Here is a 17,958-nt window from a genome sequence, read left to right on the forward strand (position 1 = left end):
TCCACAACCTAGGTATATGCCCTGACTGGGAATCGAACCTGCAACCCAACCCTTCAGTGTGCAGGATGATGCTCCAGCCAATGCACCACACCAGTCAGGGATCTCTTGCTTCCTGAAAACGCATCATCTCAGTGGATTTTATTTTATACCTACACAGGCAATTCAGCTCGAAGGGCTCTGCACGGAACAGTGGACACAAACCCCAGTCACTGGCATTTGTCTCTGATGCAGAAAATAGAAATGCAGAAAGGAGGGTGGCAGAGCTGCACTATGGCTGTTCTTACTGTTGGAAGGCTGCATCAGTCATAATTCTAGGAACAGAAATTCTGTCACTAGCACAAAACTCCAAAGGGAAAGCTTCCCACTGAGGCCAGGCTGGTGATAGCCGCTTCCCGCCGGCCTCTGCTTACACACCCACACCCAGGTTACATCCCGAGAGGATGAATCGACCTGTAGCCAGGGTACCACTGGGTGACCTAAGGAGACCCCATCTGCCTGTTTCTGGAAAGGGTTCAGAATCAAGAAATAGCAAACTAAACATCAAGAACAACAACATGCAGGCATAAAGAAGGGATTCAGCACTTTAAAATAATGTATAAATATACTTAAACTACATTGCATTAAATATGCTAAACACATAACTAGAAAATATATGTTAAGAAAATGAAGTAAAATTTCTTAAATATTTGTTTCTCTATAGGTATAATTCATTATAGTAAGGAGTCTTGCCATAAACAGTGGCTTAGAAATAAAGGAGATACTAACAGAGTGAGAGGAAGAAAGGAAAATGGAAATAAAAACACAGGATTAGAATTTATATACTCATTAACACTGTTGAAAATCAGCTGAACACTGAAGAAAATCTAATCAGAAGTGTGGAGGACATACTGAAGAACTCTCCCAGAATAAAAAGGGAATTCTAAGCATGGTTAATCACATGTAGTTTGACTCTATTAAATAGTGATGGGTGTTTAAAATTTAAAGGTATTAGAAGGGTTAATTATAAAGGTGACAGCACAGGAGAGGACAAGTGGAGGAAGAAGAGAAAAAGGAAGGAGGAAGGCTAACAGATGACAGAGAAAAGGAATCATAACAAGGGAGAAGGGGAGGGGAGGAGGAGGAGAAAGTGATGGGAGACAAGGAAAAACTGGAAAATGAGGGGAAGAAGCCAATGAGGATGGGGAGAAAGGTGAAAGGTAGTAAAGAGGGAGAGAGAGGGAAAAGGGAGAAGGAGGAAAAGGGGAAGATGAGGAGGGAGGACAGGAGGGGAGAGGAATGGAGGGCAGAGGAGGAGCACAGGGAATAAAATAGATGGCAGAAGCAAATGGGCAGGAAGAAGCGGGAGGGGAGACAGGAAGAGAAGGAGAGTGAGGGAAGGAGAGGGGAGCGCAAGAGGGGGGAGGGGGGATAGAAAAGAGAGGGAGTGAAAGGGGAAGGATTACGAAAATAGTGGGAACGGAAGCGAGGAAAGGAAAGAGGACAGGAGAGGGAAGAGGTAAATGGGATAATCTTGGGCTTCTCTGTAGCATTAATACAGGAAGAGCAATGGGCCCATTCTACAGAATTCAGGCGATGGAGCAAGTTCTAGTATCTTGGTAGCACAAGAACATTATTGTGCCACAGGATACTAGACTCAGACAAGAGCCATTTGTGTGTATTTGTAACTGAAAAAAATCCTCCGATATGTTGTCTCAGAAAGTATATCACTCTTGTTATAATATATTGCTCAAAGGGCTACTCTAGCTGAACAAAAATTCAGCAAAATAAAGGTATGAATAATGACTAGATCATGGGATAAAGAAACAGACAACAAGCATTGAACCAGAATTCAGAGTAAATAATGACTACAAATATGGATGGGATAAAACAAAAGAATAAAAATGCCAAATAAAAATCTCAGAGAAACCATTACTTTTTTTTAAAATAAGAAGAAAAGAAAGGACCATAGTAAACTGGGTCTAAAGTCTTAGAATCTATAACAAAAAACAACTAAGTGGAAAGAGAAAAGGAAATAAAGTTGTTCTAGTAATCTTTCTTGGGAAGAAATATAACCAAATGGTCTCACTCTTGATTCTGAGAGGGAAATAGCTGTGCTACCTAGATAGCAAAATCAACCAAAACAGCACAAAAAATAAAAGTACAAACCAATATTCTAACCAATGAAGATGCAAACACCCTCGGCCAGAACACCAGCAAAATCCAACAATATATGGAAGACTCATAAACCATGACCACAAGAGATTCATTCAAGGAATAAAATATTTGAAAAATAATCAATGGTATTTATAAGCTATGGTAGTCTATGGTATTTATAAGCTAAAGAAGAAAAATCATATCATCATGTCAAGTGATGTCAAGAAAGCATTTGACAAAATTCAATACTCATTCACAATAAATATTCACACCAGGTTATAGTCTACTGGTTTAATGCAGTTACAACTGTAATTAATACAATTCTATTCAACCCCCCAGAAAGGTTTTATAGACATAGACAAGCTTATCCCAACATTTATCTGTAAAGGTGCAGACCCTAGAATAGTTAACACCATCGTGACGAAGAAGAATAAAATGGGAGGAACACTGCCCGGGATCCAGGCTGACTCTGCGCTCGGTGATAAAGACAGGGGGCTGACTCTGCGCTCGGTGATAAAGACAGGGGGCTGACTCTGCGCTCAGTGATAAAGACAGTGGGCTGACTCTGCGCTCGGTGATAAAGACAGGGGGCTGACTCTGCGCTCGGTGATAAAGACAGGGGGCTGTTGGCAGAGGGTTGGCACACAGACCAATGGGACTAAACCGAGAACTCAGAAAGAGACCCCACAAATAGGCCCACCTGCTTCCTGACAGGTCACTGCTAAAGGACGGCGCCGACCACGTGAGCATCCACAGGCAGAAACTCAACCTCAACTGTAAGCACAAATCAACTCAAAATTAACTGGAGACTGAAATATACAGCCACAAAACTTTTGAGGAAAAGAACCCCCAAAACAGGAGATGTCTTCAGGGTCTAGGGCTGGGCGAGTTAAATTCATGCCAAAGCATGACCCACAAAAGAATAAATTTATAAATTGGACCTCATAAAAATTAAAATTTTTATCTGTGAAGACCTTTCCAAGTTATTTCATCATGTTCAACTAAGTCTTTTATAGCATATTTTTAGCATTTTGGTAAAATGAAGAAATACTTTTAGTCCCTAGTTTCAACATTTTTAAAATTTTATAAATATAAGTTAAATAAGTTTTCTAATCACTAAGATAATTAACATGTTCTTAAAATAATTTTAAGGTGTTTGAAGTTTTGCAAAATATATTAGACTTTTGGTTTTAATTATTTTTAATGGAATGTTTAGAAACTTTTGATTAAATCAGTTTGTAATCAATGTTTAAATGTCTGAGAAAAATTTAATTGGTTAATTTTTAATGTTTTGATTTATTAGTCTAAGAAGCATTTAGAGAAATATGAATGCGTTTACACATTTATGTAATTGTGCATAAAATAAAATACAACAGGAGCAAAGCTCTTCATGCGTTCAAGATTGTGATCATGAGATCTGTAGGTCTGGGACAGTCTGATAGAGCCTGGGTGACACCAGCCAAGCAGGCCAGTTTCCATCCTCTCTGTACAGCCCCCAGCTGACGGTCCCAGCTCTGGGAGGGGGAATGGTCTTACCTTATGGGGTTGTCCATCCTGGACACTGTGAGGAAGGCAGCAAGATTGGCTGTGTAGGAGGAGCACACGATGAGGGTGAAGAGCCACCAGCTTCCCATCACGATGCGCATGGCCATGGAGTTCACGGAGGACTCGCCACCTGCGGGAGGAGCAGAGCAGAGGAGATTGGCTCTGGGCTGCGGCTCCCACTCCCTCCCCACAGACCTGCTCTGGGCAGGGAGCCTCCGCTGTGATGGGCTGGGCCCAGAGAAGTGACTGCCAGCTTAGCGGGCGCCGTGACAGTCAGGAAAGACCCTCCGACGCCAGGCTTGGAGAGGGATGGAGGACCAGAGGGCACGAAGAGCCAGCATTGTCCTTTTCCTGCCATGCTATCTGTCAAAACACCAAGGACAAAGCCCTACCATCCCACTCTCCCAGTTAGCAGGCTGCTCACTGTGTGAGGACGTGGGGGCCGCCACCTGGCTGATGGCAGGCTCGGTCGCTTTCAAGGTCACACGGAGCCACGTGGGGCATTCTACAGACATGAATTACCTCCTACCCGGAGCGTCCCGAGCGTCCTTCCGACCTCAGCATGAGGGGTGCCTGGCACTTTGCTAACATGCCGCCCTCATGCAGGGCCTCTCCCGGGCTTTCAGGAGGGGCTGCCCCTGCGAGCCAGTGCGCTCTCCTGGGCGCCTTCCCTGGCCACAGGGGAAGCTTCTGCCTGCCTGTCCTTCCGCAGCCCGCAGCCCTGGAACACCCTCTGCTAGGGAGCGAACTGAGCCACACTCAGATGGGGAACTTCCAACTCCTTGTTTCTGGTGGGAAAGGCGCAATCCTGTCCCTCCACAGGCACGACCCAACTACCCAGCCATCTGGGGGAGACTTGCTCTCCCCCGCAGAGCTATCCCCGCCCCCCATGGCTCTCTCCAGCAGGGCTATCCCCGCCCCCCATGGCTCTCTCCAGCAGGGCTATCCCCGCCCCCCATGGCTCTCTCCAGCAGGGCTATCCCCGCCCACCGCCCCCCATGGCTCTCTCCAGCAGGGCTATCTCCCCCCCCCCCGCCCCCCATGGCTCTCTCCAGCAGGGCTATCCCCGCCCCCCTCCCCCCGCCCCCCATGGCTCTCTCCAGCGGGGCTCCCTCCTGCACGGGCTGCAGTGCTCTTAGATCACTGCACAGCAGTTGCCATGTTTTCCCACTAGGGCTTCAAATGGAAGCAAGTTCCTTTGGTTTGACAGCCCGCGTGCATAGAACCATTCTGACGTGGGAGGGGACAGTGCCAGGTGGAACGCCACAATCCACCCTGTCTAAAGTGGAGAACCGGGATTTGAAGTTGAGGTCTTTGTTATCATGTAATTTCTATGTGGCATTACGCAGAGAAACTGGGTGCAGCACAATGTCGGTCCTGCCCTAGAGATGAAATAAAACTGTGTGGCAATGACTCTGGCAACAGGGAAGTTCTTCCAGGCGATCCAGCACCAGGACACGGGAGGTACCTTGTTGCATGAAGGCCCCGTAGACGATCCAGATGGCACTGTGCACGGTGGCAGACGCGGACGGCCGGGGCTGGGCAGCACTCTGAGCCGTCGCGGCCTGCATCCGGTTCAACACGAAGATCAGCACGCCCACCACGGGGATGGCTGCCGCGATGCAGGCCCAGACCGCAAAGTCAAACGGAGCGAAGAGAGAGAAGATGCTGATCTTCTCCTCGGGCTTCCTGAGCAGGATCCCCACCGAGTAGTCCATGTAGCGCTTGCTGAAGTCCACCACGCTCTCCCTCTCGGGGGTGATGGTGATGGCGGAGATGGCCAAGTCCGCTCTCTGAAAGGGAAACGTCTCATCAGCGGGCGCCCCGCTGGAGCGGGGCCAACAGCCACGCTCTGCCGCCCCCTCCACGCTGTTCCGTCCAGACAGCGGGATTCTCCAGGGGACACCCTGTGGCCTGGCATGTTTTAAGGCAAATCCAGCACTAAGTGGCCTGATCTTACCTCCTTTACCTCGTACATTTCTCTCCCAAACCTAACAGCTCCTGGAAACCGTGTCTGGAGACGAGAGGCTGGAAAGACGAGAGGCCTCCTGTGCAACGTGTCGTTTTCTCCAGCTCCTTCCTGCTGCCCTCAGCTCCCTCCTTTCTGGGGCTGGCGTGTCCCTCGGACCCACACACCACGAAGCCCTGTGTCCTCCCTAGACTTGGAGCACAGACACTCCACTTTCCCATCAAGCCTCTCGGGTCCCCCCAGCAAGCCACACCCTGATGGCTTTTCTTTCTAACATATTGTGGAAGTTGTATGGTGAGTTTGGCAACTGCCTGAAGCTCATGAACGTATCAGACCCTGAGTGTTTTACATGCAGAGACTATGCCAGAGAGTGGCATCCACCAGGGAAAGGGTCCCTGCTTCCCTCGTGGTCCCACCTCCCTCCGCCGCGGCCCGCATGCGGGGCTGCCTCTTCGCAGGAGCGCCGTGCTGGGAGGGCCTCGTGGGCGTGCTGCGCTGTGGCCTGAAGCGCGGCTCCCAGGACTGCTGCTTTCTAAGATGAGCTTCATTTTAAAAAGCACCAAAGACCCCATTAGGACGGAAGTGGACCGTGAGAGAACGCTGCCGAACTGGTGGAGGTTAGGGTCCTTGTGCCTAGAGGGACGCTGGCAGGCAGTGCCGGGCTAGAGTGCCCGCCTCAAGCGCCAGACCACTACGGTGGCCAGTGGTCATCTGGATCTTGGCTCTTGAGCCATGAAGTCAGAGGCATCCTCAGAATTAAGTTTCGTTTAAAATGGCCAATCATAACAACAGATGTAACCTAATATTCAAATTGGGGAACATGCACAGATTTTATCAGGCTTAGAGGGTGAGGCGTACCGATGTTCTGAACTGAAACCCAACAACATACCAAGCTCGGGAGAAATACCGGGCTGATGGTGCTGGCTCTCCTCCTACACTTTCACCTTGGCATCTCGGCCCTTCTCCTTTGCTCTCTTATCACAAACCCCAGATCCAGGGGTTCTGCCTGCATGCTTGAGGGTCTAGACAAGCTGGAGCATCGCTGACTGAGAGGGGCCGGGGTGAAGGAGACGTTCGCAGCATAGGACGGGGGCAGTCTATACGGAGCCAGGTGCAGAGGGGCCCAGGGAGCAGCACAGGTGGAGGGTGGCCTGGAGCAGGAGGAACCCCCGCTCCTGGGGACGCCCTTCTCTGCAGATGTGAGTGTCATAGGACACTGACACAGAATTTCATGCCCTAAGGCAGGAGCACAATCTTTCTTTGGTTTCGTTTTGAGGACAGATCACTAGGTTGCCGAGGAGAAAGGTAAACTTTTGAAACGTTCTCTAAGGAATGCTGCCAAAGGACCAGACCGAGGACAAGGCCAGGATCTCAGGCTGCCCCGCGCGGGGCCACCATGCCCACGCGCCCACCGAGGGACACCTGGGATTCCCCCACCGGTATGCAGCCACCTGAACGTCAGGGTCAGAGGACAGATAATAGCAGCAAGTCAGGGTTTGGGGGCAACAAGAAATCAAAAACATTGAGAATCACAAAACATGGAGAATCGACCACAGAGGCCCAGCAGGCAGGAGAGGAGGAAGGATACGAACAGCACAGAAACCCTGGGGAAGGATGAACCTCAAACCCAGATGTGGAGTGGGAGGGGCCAAAAGATCACCCATATTATATGACTCATTTATAGTGAATGTTCATAAACGGGAACCTACGGAGAGAGCCGGGAGATTGGCGAGTGCCCGTGCTGGGTGAGAATGCAAGTAACTGTGAATGCGTGGGAGAGCTCGCCGGGCGATGGGCATGTTTTAAAACTATGCTATGGAGATGGCTGCACAGCCCTGTAGGTTTTCTAAGAATCACTGAACCGTACATCTGAAAGGGTGAATTTTATGGCATGTAAGGTATACTACGGTGAGGTTTTAGTTGACGTCTGGGGAAACTGCGTAGCAATGGGCCTCGGGCCTGCCTTTAGGGGTTTGTAAAGTAAAGGAGCTATGTGTTAGGAGCAAAGCCACGAAAGACTCAGAAGTACAACAGGTGGCAGTCAAGTCATGTGACAGTGACAGTAACATGGAAGGTGCTAAAAGGTGCATAAATGTGCCCGGCCGGCATGGCTCAGTGGCTGAGTGTTGATCTGTGAACCAGGAGGTCATGGTTCAGTTCCTGGACAGGGCACATACCCGGGTTGCAGGATCAACCCCCAGTGAGGGGTGTGCAGGAGGCAGCTGATCAACGATTCTCTCTCATCATTCATGCTTCTCTCTCTCTCTCCATTCTTCTCTGAAATCAATTGATATACATACACTCACACACACATACTAGAGACCTGGTGCACGAAATTCACGCACTCAGGGTGGGGAGGTCCCTCAGCCCAGCCTGCACCCTCTCACAGTCTGGGGGCCCTCGGGGAGTGGGCCTAAGCCATCAGTTGGACATCCTTAGTGCTGACGCAGAGGCAAGGGAAGCTCCCGCCACTGCCGCTGCGCTTGCCAGCTGTGAGCCTGGCGTCTGGCTGAGCAGCTCTCCCCCGGTGGGATCGGCCAAAACCAGCTCTCCAACATCCCCCAAGGGGTCCCAGATTGTGAGAGGGCTCAGGCCAGTCTGAGGGTCCCCACCGGTGCATGATCAGGGCAGGGAGAGATGCAGGAGATTGGCCAGCTGAGAGGGAATGTGGGAGGGCTCCAGTGCGTGTCCATCCAGTCTCACTCAATCCCGATTGGCTGGACCCCAGCAGCAAGCTAACCTACTGGTCGGAGTGTCTGCCCCCTGGTGGTCAGTGCACTTCATAGCGAGCAGTTGAACTTCCTTAGTATATCATTAGCATATCACACTTTGATTGGTTGAATGGCCAACCGGTCAACTGGACACTTAGCATATTAGGCTTTTATTATATAGGATATGTATTTTAAATGTATATATATTTAAAAGATGCATGGATGTGGGTGCTGAGTGAGGAGCAAGTAAAGGTCACTGGTGGTGAGCAGTTCAAAGCACTGTGACCCCACAGCTGTCCACAGGCACCACAGAAACCTCCAGTGGGTGGTGACAGGGTGACAGTGACCGTGGAGAGGGGGGCTTGCATCACAGGCCAACATAAATGACTGTGAGGAAATGGCCAGAGCTCATGAGCTGACAGGGGCAGGAATGGGGACACGGTGACTCTGCCTCACACATGGGTCTCCGTGCGGACTCGGGTTCCATAGCAGGGAGAGGAGTAATGGTTCCACATTGGTGGAGGAACTGGCTGAGGAATGCCATGCCAGCTGCACACGCAGTGCAAGCAAAGCAGACACACACACGCGCACACACACATACACGCGCACACACACACGCACACACACATACACGCACCTCACTGATGGGCCCGTGAGGGAGGAGAACTGGCACCAGCAGGGCCCTCGGTGAGGAGGAGGTTCCTCCCTCAGCACACATGTGGGGGGCTTCCTGGGGGACATTGCAGGGCAGGCACAGGGACAGGCTTCTAAGGAACCGGAGCAATGGGTACAGAGGGAAGCAGAGCGTGCCGGGGACTGAGCAAGCAAAGGAGCGGGACACGGGTGTGGGAGGCGATTGCTGAGAAGAGCTTCACGTGAAAGTGGTAACTGGGTCCCAAGGTCCCAGCTGCTCATGGGCCTCATTTGGGTCCCGCCCCAGAGGCAGGCGAGGGTCCCCCAGGGCCCGGCTCGGGGACCTACCTTGCTGATGAGCTCCCCGATCATCCCGTTCCAGGAGGTGTTGTGGAGCTGGTGGCCGTACCCGCCGTCGGGGGCCTGGTAGATCTCATACTTGAAGCCCAGGGCCTTGGCCAGCGCGTCCAGGACGTCCACGGAGAAGCCTTTGTAGCGCTTGGGCTGCCCGAGGATGTTCTCGGCCACCATCACAAAGGGCTCTTCCTGAGGCCACAGAAGAGCAGTGTCAGCCACCTGACCGGTCAGCAGCCGCGTGCCAGGTGCCGAGAGACCGAGCTGACGGCGGCCGGAACGCTGCAGATGCGTGCACGCATCCACCCGGCGAGGGGCAGCCTGAGCCCTCTGCCCTCTCTGGCATTCGGGCAGCGGGAAGGCCTGTGGCCGGCATGCCACAGGGCACAGCCTCACAACCGGCCTGTCATCCCGGCTCTGCCCAGACCCTCCCCAGTCACACGGCCCCTTCTCCTCCTTCCCCGGTGGCACCCGAGCTCTGTCCTCAGGAAACGCCATCATTCCTCAGGACCCACCTAAGGAGCGGGGTATTTCTCACCGGGATCATAATGACAATGAAGCTCTACGATGCTGGACTGAGAGAAGGTAGCATCTACCAGGCTGCACTAGGGAACGGATGCTGACTCGTGGCCATGAGCATATCATAAGTCAAAGGATAGGATAGGATAGGATAGGATAGGATAGGATAGGATAGGATAGGATAGGACTGGACCCCACGTCCCAAGCCACGCCCTGTGCACAGCCACTGCTCCTGCAGGGACGCGGCATCTGGCAAACACCCGGGGCGCCCCCACCCCGCCCTGTGACACTGAACAAGAGGCAGCCCCTGGCGAACAGCCCAGGGGATGCATCTCATTCATGTAACGGTTTCTGAGGGGCAGGGGGCACCACAGGGTGCACACGCAGAGCGCTGCTGCTGGCGAAGGGTGCCTGCCCACCTGCCAGTCAGAGGGCACCCTAAGGTCCCCGACAGTGCTAACAGGTGCAAGAGGAGGAACTGAAAGGAAGAGGTCGCTAAGGTCTCTGGAACAGGTAACGTCTTTGATTCCGGGACAATTGTGCAGAAAAACTGCAACCAATCGTCTTCATTCTGAACCCTGGGCCCGTGGCCCATCAGGGGTGCTGGGTGCTGAGAAACGTCCCTCCCAGCCCACTGCCTGACGCCTCGGAGGGGAGGCGCTGCTCTGCCGTGGTCAGCACGTTGTGGACTGCTGACTGCTGCCTGAAAGGTCTTACGGACTCAGGCCACCACGGAAGATCCCGTCTCTCCAAACCCAGCACTAAACCAGAGACGCCTCCGCCTCAGAAGGCTGGGGCGCCCTCCCCCCGGGCCCAGGAGCCTACCAGGACAGTCACCACTTTGAGAGTCAGTCCCTGGAGGCGGCTGCCCATGGGCCTCTCCTGCAGGCTGCCGTTCAGGCCCTTCTCCGAGTCCCACGTGGCCAGCTGGAAGGAAAGAGGCGGCGTGAGGGGCGTAGCTCCGGGCACAGCCTTGCGGCTCGGACCGAGGCAGCGGCAGGTGGCCTGACCCGCGGGGCTCCTCAGAGACCCAGGGCCGCCCTAGCGCCTCGGAGACAAGAGTGTCAGATGAGGGTGCCCCGGGGGCTCACCCAGTTCTTAAAGTGAAACCAACGGTCAGAACTTGTTTCTGGAGTGAGCGTATGCCTTTCATTCTGTCCACCGGCTGAAGGCCGTCACTGTGTCGCCCACAGAGTGTCCTCTCCCTTTAGCTACTCCTCTGCTGCACCCCGACCGGAGGGCCTGGCCTCAGCACGGCCCCCACCAGTGGCGCGGGATGGCTCCGCAGGAGCGGGTGACGGGCAGCGCTCACGGCTGCCTGCACGGGTGCAGGCCGTTTCCCCGGAGCACACAGAGGCCAGGGGTCCCGTGCCCAGGCCTGCCGCCACCTAGCCTGCAGCACCCCGACAGGCTCCCGGGTGCTCGGGGGACCCGTCCTGGCTCAGAGGCTAAAGGAAACAGCTGCTCTTGGAACGGCTTCCCCTCCCGGACCCTGCAGGGCCCGGGCAGCGACGGCAAACCCTTCATCCCATCAGTGATTCCCCCGTTCCTGCGTGAGGGTACAAAATACAGATCCAGCCCATCTGCAGTCTGTCCAGCCCAGCCCCCGGTCACGTGGGGAGCTAAGGCTTCCCTGCGATCCCGGGGGACAGCCCCTTTTCCAGCCGAGGAGCAGAATCTCCCCGGAGGGCTTCCCACCTTCCGAAGCCCGCCGCCCCAGGGCGCAGCTCCCTGGTATGGTGAACTAGAAGGGACGTTTTACTCCCAGGCGATTCTGATGTGTAGCCAAGATCGTGAAGCATACTGCGGACGGACACAGTGACCCTCCGGCGTGACCGCACAAACCGCCCGCCTTCGCACGCGATCTGATTCCCGGGCCCGTGCTCCCGTGCAGTGTGCTCCCTGCGGCTGCTGGTCCCTGGGCGACTCTGCAGCCAGCGGTCCCAGGCAGCCTCTGCTTGTCATCAGGGAAAGACTCAGGCCCCGCGTCAGGCCTAGAAGAGCCACTCCTCTGAAGACAAGTGCCGCCGGGGCCCTAACGGAGCCGCCACAGTGCCGCGTGAGGACACGTCTGCCCCACCCCGCACTCCCTCGCCCTCCCACGGCAGCGGCTCACGCGGCACCTAGCATCTGGGGCCATTCCCCCCGGAGGAGGCTGCCCCGGAGGCCTGGGCAGGAACATCAGACAGCGCACAGACCCCAGAACCAGCTTAAAGGGCCCTGGAAGCTCCTGATGCCATTGATGTCCCACCCCACCCCCCCACCCCCGTACAGGACGCCCGGCTGTGGTGACGAGCTGCTCTGAGGAGCTGCCCACCACTGACTAGCCTGGGGACGTGCAGGGAAGAGCGACCTGAAGATCTACCCAATCCTCTCTTCCGGGAACACCAGGCGCCACGCTCCGGGACTGTGCGGGGAAGAGCGCACTGTGTCTCCCCGCGGGGGAGTAGCGCGGGCCGAGCCATCCTACAGCTACAGCGAGTCCAATGCTGCTCGGAGGAGGAGCACGCTCAGCCGGAAGGGTCCCGGCGGCGATCCCAGCCGCTGACTTGACCGAGGGCCCGGGGTGCACGGGGCCGCCACGCCTGCTCTCCACGACGGAGCACAGGCCTGGGAGCCGCTGAACCCCGAGGCGCAGGCTGCTGCACCTCCTGGGCTGGGCTTGACCCCTCAGTGACATCCTGGAGGCAACCTTGTCCCCGTGGTGACATATCCATCCTGGGGATGGGCACGCTGCCGGCACCAGGACTGGCATTTCTAACACCTGCTGCTGAACCCCCTGGCCTGGGAGAAGGCCCCTCTCCCACCCGTGATGCCTGGCGTGGGTATGGGCCTGCGGTGGGTGTGTGTCCTTGACCAGCCAGCGCCACCGGTGTCTCTGCTGGGATTGCGATCAGCCGTGGGATGGAGAGTGGAGCGGGAGAAGCAGTGGGATGAGGTGAGCGCCTCTGGGCTTCCGCTCCGCTCCAAGCACTGCCTCTCGGTGCCTGTCCACGCCCTGGGCCTCCAGCCGCCGGGCGCAGGGCAGCGCATTCTGTCCCAGGCATTGCACCGCCTCCCGTTGACCTCAGCACCCAACGCCCTCTCCCAGCCCCTCCCAGGTGCGGACAGGTACCTTTACAATAAACAAACTCAAACCTGAACTGTGCTTATTAAATCTTTCCAGTGACTTCCCATTTTCTACAGGATAAATCCTCACACTTTCAAGCTTGGCCTAAAAGAAAGGCCTTCCTTATGCAGACCCAACCTTGACTCTCAGCTTCACCGCAGTTTTCACAGCCACATACATCCCCCTCCCCCCCTCACCCCGCTCCCAAGCCCCTCGGATGCCCCAGGCCCATCACGACCCCTCCAGAACATTGCATCCAGTTCCTTTGCCTGAAATGCCATTTCTCTTCAGCCGCGTCCAGTAAACTCTTATTTATTTTTGAAGTTTTCACTTTAGAATGTGTTTGATTTACAGGAAAGTGAGGGGTTGGCCAGGCAGTGCACACAGCCCGCCCAGGTCCGTCATGGTTCCATTAGTGGGACCCATTCCCACAGCTCACACTGCGCCCAGCCGTCCTCCACCCAGCAAAGCGGCGGCGGAAATGGCCCCGTGTCCTCCCTTCTGGCCCTGCTGGGACCCAGCAGTGCTCCGGGACGTCTCACCCCGTCCCCTGGGGTCAAACCCTGTCTTCTGAAACTCAAGAGTCTCAGTAGTTTGAACTCGGCTGAAGACTCGAACTCCAGGTGCTGAACCCGAATGGCTTGCTGTTCCCATCTCCGGTGTCCATCCCTGCCTGGAATGCCATGTCTCTTAAAGACCACATCTATATATATAAAAACCTACGCTACCGAAGGACCGAACGACCTGTCGACCGGTTGCTATGATGTGCACTGACCACCAGAGGGCAGACACTCAATGTGGGAGCTGCCCCAGGGTGGTCAGTGCGCTCCCATAGCCAACCTCCCGTGCCGGCCAACCTCCCGCAGTCCCTCCCCCCATCCGGCCAACCTCCTGCAGTCCCTCCCCACAGCTGGCTGACCCCCTCGATTGGCCCCAATTGCCGGCCAGGCCGAGGACCTCCACCCATGCATGAATCTGTGCACCGGGCCTCTAGTCCTATATAATAAAAGCCTAATATGCAAATTGATGAAACAGTGGACCGACTGATGGAACAACCGGTCGCTATGATGTGCACTGACCACCAGGGGGCAGATGCTCAATGAAGGAGCTGCCTCCAGCCTGCAGGCCCCAGGCCCCAGGCCCCAGGCCAGCCAAGGCAGGTGCCAGTGGGGGGGCCTGAGAACTGGCTAGGCCTAGGGATTCTACCTGTGCACGAATTTTGTGCACCTGGCTTCTAGTCTTATATAATAAAAGCCTAATATGCTCAGTGTCCCGTTGGGCAGTTCGCCATTCAACCAATCAAAGCATAATATGCTAATGATATGCTAAGGCCACTCAACCACTCACTATGACATGCACTGACCAGCAGGGAACAGTTGACCGGTCAACCAATCGCTATGATGTGCACTGACCACCATGGGGCAGACAATCCTACTGGTAGGTTAGCTTGCTGCTGGAGTCCAGCAGATCAGGCCTGAGCAAGACAGGCTGGAAACACTCTGAAGCCCTCCCACGATCCCTCCCTGGCTGGCCAACCTCCCACGTCCCTCCCCAGCCCCGACTGTGCACCGGTGGGGTCCCTCGGCCTGGCCTGTGCCCTCTCACAATCCGGGACCCCCAGGGGGATGTCGGAGAGCCAGTTTCGGCCCGGTACTGCAGGCCAGGCCGAGGGACCCCACTGGTGCACAAATTCGTGCACTGGGCCTCTAGTATTATATAACTGCTACAGATTGTGGAAGAAGACGGGGCCTCGGAGGTGTGGGACTGGCAGTACGTGAGCCAGCTGACCTTGTTCTGGGGTTCCACCACTTACCTGAACAGCCTCAGCCAGCACCTCTGTAACACGGTGCTTGAAACACAGATGCAGTGAGCAGCTCTTCACTGAGATTCCATTTTCATATCTAAAACATGGAATAAAAAGGCCTTCCCTGCCTACCATGCTGAAGGGCTATTCACAGGAGAATATCTTTTGCTATAAACTGTTATAAAATCTATAATAATAAAAGTGTTATATGCTAATTAGACCGGACATCCTTCCAGACGACCTTCCAGATGAAGCCAGGGCTGCGAGGGAAGCCTGAGTCCCGGGTGCCAGAGGGAAGCCAGTGCCGGCAGCCGGGGGAAGGAAGGCCTACTCTTGCACAACTTTCATGCATCAGGCCTCTAATAAATTAATAATCGCAAAGTAAAGAATCAGGATATGAATCTGTATATACAATACAACCTTAATTACGTATTTTTTAGAAAAGATGGTAGTAAAAATGGGAGGAGCCATGTTGAAATATTTTGTGAATATATCTAGGGGGTAAAATTATGAACAATTATTATTACTTCTTAATGCTCCTCCAGGCTTTTTAGCAGGTTGTCACTACTTTCACAGACAGGAAAGTATTTTGATAAAAGTGACTAAGACAGGCAATTAGGCGAAGTCTGGGGCATGCGCTTGCACCAGGAAGGCCGGGGGGACAGCAGAGGCCAGTTCCCTGTCGCCGTGTCAGAGCCAGTCTGTGCCTCCGCCCAACCGTCAGCCCTTCGGCTGCCAGGAGCCGTGGCAGGCGCCCATCTCCCAGAGAGGTCATTACCGATGGCCCACAGTGCCCACGGCCCACGGTGCCCACGGCCCATGGTGCCCATGGCCCACAGTGCCCACAGTGCCCACGGCCCACGGTGCCCATGGTGCCCACGGTGCCCATGGTGCCCACAGTGCCCATGGCCCACGGTGCCCACGGTGCCCATGGTGCCCACAGTGCCCATGGCCCACGGTGCCCATGGTGCCCACGGTGCCCACAGTGCCCATGGTCCACGGTGCCCACAGTGCCCACGGCCCATGGTGCCCACAGTGCCCATGGCTCATGGTGCCCACAGCCCACGGCCCACGGTGCCCATGGTGCCCACGGTGCCCATGGCCCATGGTGCCCACAGTGCCCATGGCCCACGGTGCCCACAGCCCACGGGCCCACGGTGCCCACGGCCCATGGTGCCCATGGCCCACAGTGCCCACGGCACCCATGGTGCCCACGGTGCCCACGGCCCATGGCCGCTCTGCCCAGAGTCAGGCTAAGAGCCTACGGGTCTGGAGCCAGGGAGTGGCTGGCGGCCGGCGGCTCGGGGAGCAGGCAGACTTTTCCGCGAAGAAGAGGGCGCACCACCGCATGTGGTGACTCCCACGTAGACCTTCATGAGAGGAGAACATTCCTTCAAGTTGCTGTCAGTCTTTTTTTTTGTCTGAAAATACTTAAGGCTTAACATTTATTGTTTATTATTTTGGTGTTTTTTTTGTTACAGATTTATCCCTCCCTGGCCTTCAGGCATTTGTACTCTAACAAAGAAAGAAAGAGAAAAAAAACACTTCAAAATGAAACCAAAATTCTGCCTTCAAACATCAAAGGGCACGTGTTCCAGGATCCGGGCCCTTCCTGTGCAGCAGGGCTGGATTATTCCCTCACGTCAGCCCAAAGCCAGGACCCCCAGGCTGCCCGAACCCCGACTTCCAGAAAGCTTTGTGCTCTTGCCCACATCTCTCCACCAGTGCGGCAAACCCTCATTTGTGAGCGCGGCCATCTCTGAGCACCGACGTACAGGCCAGGACAGGGGCAGCCACAGCCAGGGAAGGCTCCAGGGGCCTGGTTTAAGTTAAATCAAGTCTTCACACGAGTTCCCAGAGCCTAGCCAACCAAGAGCCGGAGAGACTGCGCCCCGCCACCCCCTGGGGTGCCTGGTTCTCAGGTCAAAACGCCTGGGAAAAGTGCTGGTCAATGGCAGCCGAAGAGGCCGATGGGCTTGCTGAGAGGGACCCGCGCCTCCAGGAGCCATTGTCCCGCTTTGTCTGGGCCTCGGGCTCCCACTAGCACGCCCACCCCCCTCCTCCTGGATTTCACCGTGAGGATTTGGGGATGGGGTCAATGAATGTACGGCCACAGGCGCCACTCCGGACGCTGACCTGTCAAGATCAGCACGTGAAAAACTAATTTCCTGCCATTAAATCGAGGCCAGCCCCGCGTGGCGACCCGCCGCCGGGTGCTGGCCCCAGGGCGTGGGCATGGACAGGGCCACCGCCCAGCGTGGGAGCGGGCAGAGGCTTCAAAGTCTGAGTCTGACCAACGCCTGGTCAGGGATCAGCTAGTCGGAGAACACAACCCGCTGGCCCTCAGCAAATACACTTTCCGAGTCAACGGGGTGCCCTCCGGTTAGTGGGTGAGCTGTGAGCTGTGTGGTTTGGGACTCTGAGGCCTTGTCCTTAATAGCACAGACTATTACCCCACCTGCCGCAGGCCTCCCCTGCGAGCCCGACTGTGGGCTGTGGGCCCCGGGTGGAAGAGGCTGGGGTGCAGCAGTGACTTCCAGACTAGTCCTGTGTGGGAGAGGCTGGGGTGCAGCAGTGACCTCGGGGCTGTGGGCCCGGGTGGGAGAGGCTGGGGTGCAGCAATGACCTCAGGACTAGGCCCGGTGGGAGAGGCTGGGCACGTTGTTTGAGCGAGAGGTCCAGAAAAGCCTCCCCACAGAGGGGACATTTATACCCATGAAAGGGCTGCCTGAGCGGAGGGACCCACCGCAGGCGGGGCCTGGAGGCTCAGTGGGGCTGTGGGGAGGGGGAGGCTGCTCTGAGGGGCTGAGCGCCCGTCTCCCTGCAAGGGCAGTGAGTGCGGCTGGAAGGTGCACTCTCCCCCACACGCAGACGTTCCCTAGTGTAAACGGGGCGAGCCTGAGTGAACGCGGGAGAGTGGCCACAGGCAGCTCCGTGCAGAAGCTGAGCAAGGACAAGGGGAAGAGTCCCAGCGGTGTGGGGAGGTCCTGGCCAGCAGGCAGCCTGAGGGAGCCCCTGGATGGCTGAACCCCCGGCCTCTGCCACCTGAGAGCCAGGCACCCGGTCACTGGCTGCACAGGGAGAGACAGATGCCACGTGCTGCAACAGAGTCTTTTTATTTTTTCCTTTTTATTACATTTATTGGGGGACACCAGTTAACACAATTATACAGGTCTCAGGT

At 55.4% G+C, this 17,958-nt stretch overlaps 1 protein-coding gene across 1 annotated transcript in view; it reads right to left on the reverse strand.

The window, feature by feature from the left end:
• GRID1 (glutamate ionotropic receptor delta type subunit 1) overlaps positions 1–17,958 on the reverse strand; it is a gene marked incomplete at its 3' end in the record, with an annotated part of 641,508 nt that overhangs the window by 98,593 nt on the left and 524,957 nt on the right. Inside the window, exons 9-12 of the mRNA XM_079793699.1 lie at positions 10,690–10,791; positions 9,340–9,537; positions 5,147–5,471; positions 3,670–3,808 (exon numbers count right to left, since the gene is read on the reverse strand). Coding sequence (XP_079649825.1) covers positions 3,670–3,808; positions 5,147–5,471; positions 9,340–9,537; positions 10,690–10,791 — 764 coding nt within the window. The remainder of the gene's footprint in view (positions 1–3,669; positions 3,809–5,146; positions 5,472–9,339; positions 9,538–10,689; positions 10,792–17,958) is intronic.

This window comes from Cnephaeus nilssonii (genome assembly GCF_951640355.1).
Source record: "Cnephaeus nilssonii genome assembly, chromosome: 16".
In the NCBI taxonomy this organism is placed as follows: Eukaryota; Metazoa; Chordata; class Mammalia; order Chiroptera; family Vespertilionidae; genus Cnephaeus; species Cnephaeus nilssonii.